General features: G+C 36.0%; 2 protein-coding genes across 2 annotated transcripts; one reads left to right on the top strand and one right to left on the bottom strand.

Moving 5' to 3' along the window:
• The first annotated feature begins 4,914 nt into the window (after positions 1 to 4,914).
• Positions 4,915 to 6,704, top strand: LOC106082978 (calmodulin-like protein 4). The gene is made up of 4 exons (XM_013245751.2): positions 4,915 to 5,031; positions 5,178 to 5,208; positions 6,031 to 6,344; positions 6,413 to 6,704. The coding sequence occupies exons 1-4, from the start codon at positions 5,029 to 5,031 to the stop codon at positions 6,512 to 6,514; spliced, it is 450 nt and encodes a 149-aa protein (XP_013101205.1). The 5' UTR covers positions 4,915 to 5,028; the 3' UTR covers positions 6,515 to 6,704.
• Positions 6,705 to 7,313: 609 nt separating this feature from the next.
• LOC106082974 (small ribosomal subunit protein uS10) lies at positions 7,314 to 8,533 on the bottom strand. The gene is made up of 4 exons (XM_013245745.2): positions 8,423 to 8,533; positions 8,126 to 8,281; positions 7,765 to 7,854; positions 7,314 to 7,499 (listed from the first exon to the last, which is right to left on the bottom strand). The coding sequence occupies exons 1-4, from the start codon at positions 8,423 to 8,425 to the stop codon at positions 7,386 to 7,388; spliced, it is 363 nt and encodes a 120-aa protein (XP_013101199.1). The 5' UTR covers positions 8,426 to 8,533; the 3' UTR covers positions 7,314 to 7,385.
• Between the last annotated feature and the right edge of the window lie 236 nt (positions 8,534 to 8,769).

The raw sequence follows: 8,769 nt of genomic DNA on the forward strand, positions 1-8,769 counted from the left end.
CCAACAATGCAACAGCGACAACAAGCATAAATGCCACCAAGAGACAACGGCTCGAAACCACCGTAGATTTGAAGGACTTGGAGTCCTCTGAATTAAGGGAAAGATTAAAAAAACACAAGCAGATGGACGACAATCAATTTGGTATACTTGGGGTTCTTACCCAGGTTGATTTTGCCTCCGTATCTGCTCCATCAACTCAAGCCACACAGGCTGCCAAAGGCAACAACAACAATAGCAACAATGACAATGCACCAAAATTAAAATGGTGCCCACCAATGTTCCTTTTTAATGTGAATGTCAAAGCTCTAGTTGACTCCTTAAGAGATACAATTGGGACATCTGCTTTTAAGGTAAAAAATATTAATAAAAATAAAAGTAAAATCTACTTTATGGACCCGTCCGTCCATTTATCAATGATGGCCATTTTACGTCAGAAAGGTGTACATTCGTACTCATTTACCCCAAAGGAGATGAAACAACCGTCATTTGTATTACGAGGCCTTACCTCAAGCACCGAAATCAGCGATGTAAAAGCTGAATTGGAGGAGAAAGTACCGAACACAGTTGCAAATATAGCAAAATACAAAACAAAGAAGAATGCTGACACTGGTCTTTTTTTAGTTTCGCTATTACCCGGTAAGAAGCTTACTGATATATCTGATATCAGGGGCATACAGAATCAAGTGGTTTCTTGGGAGAAGCCGAAAAAGAAGGAATCCGACATACAATGTCATAGGTGTCAACGCTGGGGGCACATATCTCGGAATTGTAATTCCGCGTATAAATGTGTGAAATGTGACCAGAATCATGGTCCAGGTGAATGTCTGCGCAAAAGAGAAGACTCCTCAGATCCGTTTTGCAATAATTGCAATGAGGTGGGTCATCCAGCTAATTGGCGGGGGTGCCCAACATACAAAAAGTATGCTGTCGCCCGACAGCAAAGGATTTCAAAAGCCATCGAAGAGAGGTCTATGGTAAGGGCCAATGTCAACCAGGCTGTGGGGTCGTCGATGAGAACTCCTGGCCAGACATTTTCTAATCTTTTTCATCCGCGTTCTTCTGTACAAGAAAATACAATGCAACGTAAATCCCCAATAATTGACCAATTCCTTAAATTAGCTTCTATTTTTCTGGAACCAGAAGAACTGTCACTGGAACAAGAAATACACATATTTCTCTCTGAATATGCAAGTATGACAAAGTCAGATGCCAAGATAGAATTTTTGCGCCTGCTTAATAAAGTAAAAAGTAATTATGAACCATAGAGTTATAAAATTTTTAACATACAACGTGAGGTCACTGGTAGATGTCAGTCGACAAATAGAGCTAAAGGACACCTTGCATCGTGACAAAATAGATATAGGATTTATTCAAGAATGCCATCTAAAACGAAACAGGAAAATTAAATTAAATGGATACAACTTTATTTATGACAATTCGCCTATTGGGGTTGGCATTGTTGTCAGAAATTCTATACAATTCAACCGAATTGTCCTAAATGATGTCGGAATAAATACTTGCCTTGCTCAAATAGAGCTATTAGACAACAGTGTCCGCAGAAAATATCTAATTGGTTCAATTTACGTCCAGTGTAACTATCAGACTCATAAGTTTGAGTCTGATTTATTAAAACTCATTCAACTTTGTAGGAATTTTGATGGATTTATCCTTGGAGGTGATCTAAACTCAAAAAGTCCTGTCTGGGGTGATACACTGGAAAATATGAATGGTAAAACAATGAGAAAATGGCTTGAAGACAACATGCTTGATGTCACCCGAATTTGTGATTCTTCTCCATCATTTCCAAACGGTTCTTCATTCTTGGACCATTTCCTCATCAGTCCGCACCTGTTAAATGATACTCTTCCAAATTTTGAAGTTGCATCCTTGTCATCCTTCTCAGACCATTTTCCAATTAAATTGTCCCTGCGTATGGATCAAACAGAGCTTCTTATGAGAACCCCTCGCATCTTTACATCATATAAGGATACAAATTGGAGCAATTTTAAGCAAGACATGGATTCAGCGTCTTGCCGCATCATGCCCTCGTCTATTATGAACCTGGAAAACACACAAATAGACGCGTTAATAAAGGATTTTAACTCATCATTTAATACTATTCACGATAATCACACAAAACGGATACAAATCCAGGACAATAAGTTTCTTCTCTCAGAAAGAACAAAAAAACTATATAAAATCAAGCACCTCTGGCAAAAGGAACTTAAAAAGATATTCCACCGGAAAGGCAATAGAACATCTAGTGAGTACAAGCTTTTATCTAACCAGTTACAATTGCTTAAAACAATTATAAAAGAAAGCATCAACATTGAGCAAGCAGATTACTTCAATAAAAGGCTGCAAGATATTAAACCTAGTCCATCCGCTTTTAAAAAAATTTATCAAATCACAGGGAAAACTAAGTCTCCATTTTGCCAGCAAATTGTCCGAAATAACGATATAATTACCAATAGCTCTGATATAGCTCAACAGTTCCACGAGTTTTACTCAAATACTTTCCGCGAAAGCTTGCCTCCACGTCCGATTGAAGATTTCCACTCAAGAATATCAAACACCATAAATGTCATCCCTCGTTCTATTTTCACACTTGATGCTGAATTTAATGCCTTTCAGAATGCAGATAGCCTCCATTTCGTCGACCCTGCAAAAGTTAAATCCATTATAAAGCTAATGAATAATAAAAAATCCAGTGGCTTAGATGGAATCTCCAACTTTGTTGTAAAAAAGTTCCCTGATTCCACCGTGAATTTACTTACTTGCATATTTAATCACTGCATAAATAATGGGTACTTTCCGGCTGAGTGGAAGGTAGCAAAAATACTTCCAATAAAAAAAAACACCGAATCCATTAGCCCATCCGATTTTCGTCCAATATCCTTATTGTCTAACATCGGGAAGATATTTGAGCAAGTCCTGAAACAGAAGATAGAAAATGGATTCCTTATTGAACCAATAACAAGTTACCAGTTTGGATTCAGAAAAGCGCACTCCACACAGCATGCATTGTTAAAATTCCATAACGACATTACCACTAATTTACGGAATCAAGTATGTACTGTAGCGATTTCCCTTGACATTGCAAAGGCATTTGATTCAGTTTGCCATAAAGGAATATTATATAAGTTGATTGATTTGGAGGTGGATCCTTATCTTGTAAAAACTATAAAAAGCTTTTTAACAGATCGGAAATTTTGTGTTGACATTCAGGGTACCTTATCCGATTCTGGTTCCGTTTGTAGTGGGGTGCCACAAGGAAGTGTGTTGGCACCGCATCTTTTTAATTACTTCCTGCATGACTTTCCCCATGTTGCACAAAATTCCCAAGCAATTTTATATGCCGATGATTGTTTAATATATGCACATGACACCTCACCAGAAATTGCTCTCAGGAAAGCAGCGCAGCACCTTAATATCATAAATAATTACTATAACACTTGGGGCATACAAATTAATGCAGGGAAATCAAAGGCAATCTGCATAAGAAACGCATCTGGGAAATGCCCAAAATACGTGGTTCCTCAAAGCAAATCTCTGGAACTTATACTCAACGGCGTTAACATCCCAATTGAATCCAGCATCAAATATCTTGGCATCACGTTTGACAAGCTGATGAAATTCAACTCCCACGCACGGACAACTCTGAAGAAGTCAAAAAGAATTCTAGGAGCATTTTCTTACATTTTAAACAACAAACACTTACCCCAATCCACAAAGTTGTTGCTATACAAGGTGGCCATCAGACCAGTGCTTATCTACGGCTTTCCCATCTGGTTTACTGTCTCCCCGACAGTAGCCAAAGAACTGGAAATTTTTGAGCGCAAAATTCTTCGCAGATGCATAAACAAAAATTATCAAAATCGCACAAAAAAATATTCTAATAACTTCATCTACGACAATTCTGGAATTGAACCCCTGTGTTCTTACGCGTTCAAGCTCCAGAAAACATTTGTGCAAAAGTTGGCCACTCATGATAACGAATTGATTAAAGAAATCTTTGAATTGCAAGAACATACATCTTGGGCTGATTCTGTTTATCTATCCCCTGTTGCCATCATAAATGAAGCCACCGACAATGGATCAATCCGCAATAACACACCAATTTTTTTCCAAACAACAACATCAGGCTCTCATAGAGGATGAGGATGTATATATATATTTACATATTAATTTATTAAATCATAGGAATTTATTATTATTACAATTTTACTCACCCTGCAATATATTCTAATAGCAAAACGAAAATGTGATATATCTTGCCTTATATATGTATTTGAACGTTCGATAGTTCATACACACGATCTGTGATACTTTACTACATTTATTATTTGGTTAAACCATTCCGATCTGTTCGATATAGTGATTAACAGACTTATTGTTATTTCGTTTTAGATGTTTTTTTAATTGTAAGATTATTTATTATTTAACAGACAATCAAGCTCTGTTAGAGACAGTGAGGACCGGGAGCAAGTCTTCTATTTACAAAATTCATTTGTTATGATTTTTCATTCATATACACAACTTCATGTTAAGCAAGTAGCAAATAAGACAAATAATCGTGTATTAGAACCAAACAACAATAGTTCTTAGTATATTATATTGTTATCGATAAGTACATTCCAGTATTCCAATGTAATCGAAAAAGAAAAGACTCAATAAATACTACTACTACTACTACTACTAAAATTGAAAAAAAAACTTCGGCAGACTCAGTTTGCAAGTTTTATGTTCGCTAATTTTCGGTATGTATAACATAGCGAAAATGCGGAAAGGGATATTCCTTACATTTCTCTTCCTGCAGAATAAATTTTCTTACAATTTACGTTAGTTTACCGCTGCTTGTTAACTCCGCTACGTTTCACTAATAGCCACAAACTTAAATCACAGAAAAGTCACCTGTCAATCACAACCTGTCGTCACAGTTAGTTTTTTTTCGCTGCTGTTAATTTATTTAATTTTCATTTATTTGTTTTTATTTTGTTGGGCAAATAATTTACCAACACTGTTAATATGGTAAGTTAGAACTATAAAGTATATGTGCCTGTAATAAGTGGAATATTGGTAGCATAATTCCCAGAAAAACTTTATCTCTCAATCTCACCTGAAATTAAAACAGCATTTAACAATTCTTTTATATCTTTATTTCTTTTATATTTCAGGCTCGTTACTTCAAGGAACAAGATATTGATGGTAAGTTTCAATTCATGAAAGTAAGACTGCTTTAGTATATGAAATATTTTCACAAATCCATAAGAGGCTTTCAGGTGAAAGCTGGCATGCTCCAGTATTCACTTATTACCGTTAAAACTAATGCACGACTGGCCCCCACCCAAAAAACAAGCTTTCTTTGCAACACAATTCAAAAAGGTAGAGTAGTTGTGATTATAGAAATAATACCCATTATTCCGGTTGGCAAAGGCGAAATTTTTACAAAATAGTATGGTTGTCGAAGACGAAAAATAGTTTACATATTTGGTATCACCTAAGTCGATTTCGATTGTCAAATTTGACGGAAACGACCGATATATAAGTTAATTGCATTCTAAACTACATCGGGCCTGTTTGTCGAAAGAGTATGGAACTTTCTTTTATATATTTTTTTATTTACCACAATATTTTTCTATTATCAAACTGTCGAAGGCGAAGAAGTTACAGAATACCAACAAATGTGAAATTCGCCTTCGACTATGACTGCTGTCGATATTCGCCTTCGAAAACGGAAATAAGAGTGATTAAAATATGACTGAAGCTTAGAAGAAGCTACAGAACATTTCATCGTTTGACTCTGGTTTGAAAACTGGATAATTGTTTCTCAATGAAGTAGAAGATAGAATCCGGATTGTCAATATATATTGATTCCTAAACAATCAATTTTCCCTCCCTATGCGGATTCTAATCAGCATTAATATTAATTGCCTAATTCATCAAACATATATAAATATAACTACCAGAGAACGCTTTTATTTACTTTTACTTCCAATTACTAAATACTTGTTCTTGTTTTTCCTTAAGAATTCCGTGAATGTTTCTATTTGTTTGCTCGTTCGGGACAAATAACCACTTTGGATGAATTAACCGTTATCATGAGATCATTGGGCTTATCTCCTACCATACAAGAGCTTATAAGTTATCTTAAAAAGAAAGGAGGTAAAATGAGCTTTGCCGATTTCTTGGAAATTATGCATCAACATTCAAAAGTTGAAAATCTCCCGGATGAGGTTATCGGAGCCTTCAAAGCAGCAGATACTCAAAATACGGGACTTATACCGGCGCGTCAATTACGCACATTACTTCAAACCTGGGGTGAAGGTTTATCGGGAAGAGAGGTGAGTAGAGATATGTATCCATTTTGGGTTTATTAAAAATAATGTTTATGTTTTCCTCTGGCCTACAGGTTGATAATATTTTTCGTGAGGCAAATGTTGGTAACAACAGCATGGTACGTTATGCTGATTTTGTAAAAATTGCATGTGCACCCGTTCCAGATTATTACTAGAGGCACAAAATGTAATGTTCCATACGAACATTCCACACATTATTCTGCGGCAGTTAATCAAAAGTATTTAAAAAATGTAACAGCTAAGGTTTATTTTTCTTCTATACATTTTTATAATCATTTTATGAAATTCCTTTATTTATTATACAACCTAAAGAAAACAAAAATAAATAATATTTTCACTGACGTATGCAATTCTTGTTTGAAAAAAAAAAGGAAAAGACGCGAAGACCTAAATTTAACCTAACGACAAGATAGAAAGGTCCATTCGTATGTGAAGCCATACGCAGTTCTACAAAGTGTAAAGTTCGGCATTTGAGTGCTGGCGAGAACACCAGACAAGATTTGCTTCAGAGGTTATTCCCTGCAAATGCTGGGAATATTTGTAAGATATTAATGGGGCAAATTTATAATGTTGGCTAACTTGGGCGTGTAACAGTGTTTATTAAAAAAATGTATACCATGTGGAATTTCCCTTCGCGGATGTGTCAATCCCATGGCAGCCGGTTGTACGTACCGGATCAATCCGATGGAATCATTCATCGGCAAGGGCGGCCGCCTGAGTGCACAAAGCACTGCTACAACAACGACGGACGTGTGTGTATTTAGAGGCATGCTGTTTGGACCAAATAACTTGGTCCAGATACCACTCATAATGTTAAAGAAACCTATCCAGCAACTTGTGGACTTTTTATGGTGACAGCAGATTGAAATTAAGTTTAGCTATTTTCTCTAAAGCCACGTTCCTAAGGTTTAATTTAAATTGTCTCAAACTAAAATTATCAAAAATACCAATAAATTAAAGCGATTTTAATCTTTTTTTTATTAAAAAAAGTTTTGTATACATCGAAAATGATGTATTGTTATGTATTTAGTTGGCAATGGTGACCTCAACTTCTACGCCAGGTTCGATGTTGATGGAGGTGATCTTCTTAACGATTTCAGAAGGAGAATGCAAATCGATAATACGCTTGTGAATTCTCATCTGCAATAAAAAAAAAAACAAAAAGACGGACCTCAATAATTTGGAAAAAGCATATAGAGAAAATCTATATAGTGCATATAAATGTAAAACTCTGAGAGCCATAAGGAAGTTGAATATCTTCCAAAGGGACTATGAGAGTGCGTTTAATCTAAGCAAATCTTATAGATACTGGCCAAGGTTTTGAAAAGTCCAAAGACTGACACCAAAGCCGATATCAGATTTGCCACACTCATGACTTGTTATGGCTAATGTTATAACAATTTACCTGGAAACGATCCCAAGTTTTGGAACCTTCACCACAAGGTGTTTTACGGGTGGTGATGCGCAAAGTTTTGGTTGGCATGCGTACGGGACCCTGAAATAAATAAAAGGAATTAAAAATTGAAATATTCACATTGCAAATTATTGATGTTAATTCTCATGGTATGTTGGCATTGGATGCATGTTACTTGAACCATAAAATATTTCTCAATTTGTGGAAATAAATTGAGAATAATGTCCAGTTCAAGTTGAAATTGATATAGCATTTAATATGACTAGATTAAGCCTTTCGACGTAGCAAAACCTCCAGGCAAATGCATCACAGTGTTGTCCAAACGTGCATATACTAATATAAAGTTACATACCTTTACACGCAAGTTTTGGTTTTTGGCGCCATTGATCAAATCGCGGCACACATTTTCCAAAGAACGAACATTCCTGGAGGTCAAGGTGATACGGATGCGATGTACCGATGAGGAATCAGCACCTTGGGGTTTCTCAATATCTTTGCCTGCAGCAGCCTAAAGAAATGAACGAAATTGAGGTTAAGTCTATTAAACACACACGTGTATTAAGCCAGCTAGAAAAAAGGTATTGTTGGTCTAGAACAAAACCTTTGGTCTTGTTAACTTGTAATGTAGTAAGAAGTTGCAAATATTTACCATTTTTAATTAGAAATCTGGTCGAGGTATTCAAATCTCTTCGTTTTGAGCAGCGCTGAACCAGAGTTCTAGCCAGTGATACAGTAAAAAACGAAATGGACGATTAGACGTTTTTGCTTCGCCAACAGAAGAATCGATTTTTTTTAAATATCGATTTCATTTGACATTTAGCAAATCGTAATCGCCTTGTATCGGTGTCTAAGTTGTAATTAGTGAATTTGCCATTAGCTTATGGTGCGTTTATACGAATAAACGTGCACTGGATAGGACTAAAATAAAACATAGCAATTGTTCACGAGCTTCGGTAACCCAGAGTGGTACAGCTCTCATGGTACAATTAAGAGCAC

The sequence above is a fragment of the Stomoxys calcitrans genome, chromosome 2 (genome assembly GCF_963082655.1).
Source record: "Stomoxys calcitrans chromosome 2, idStoCalc2.1, whole genome shotgun sequence".
NCBI classification, from domain to species: Eukaryota; Metazoa; Arthropoda; class Insecta; order Diptera; family Muscidae; genus Stomoxys; species Stomoxys calcitrans.

Coding starts and splice junctions, on each gene's coding strand:
- LOC106082978 (XM_013245751.2), top strand. Junction 5,209..6,030: donor CAAGGAACAAGATATTGATG/GTAAGTTTCAAT, acceptor TTTTTCCTTAAG/AATTCCGTGAATGTTTCTAT. Junction 6,345..6,412: donor AAGGTTTATCGGGAAGAGAG/GTGAGTAGAGAT, acceptor TCTGGCCTACAG/GTTGATAATATTTTTCGTGA.
- LOC106082974 (XM_013245745.2), bottom strand. Junction 7,855..8,125: donor ACCAAAACTTGCGTGTAAAG/GTATGTAACTTT, acceptor TATTTATTTCAG/GGTCCCGTACGCATGCCAAC. Junction 7,500..7,764: donor AAACTTGGGATCGTTTCCAG/GTAAATTGTTAT, acceptor TTTTTATTGCAG/ATGAGAATTCACAAGCGTAT.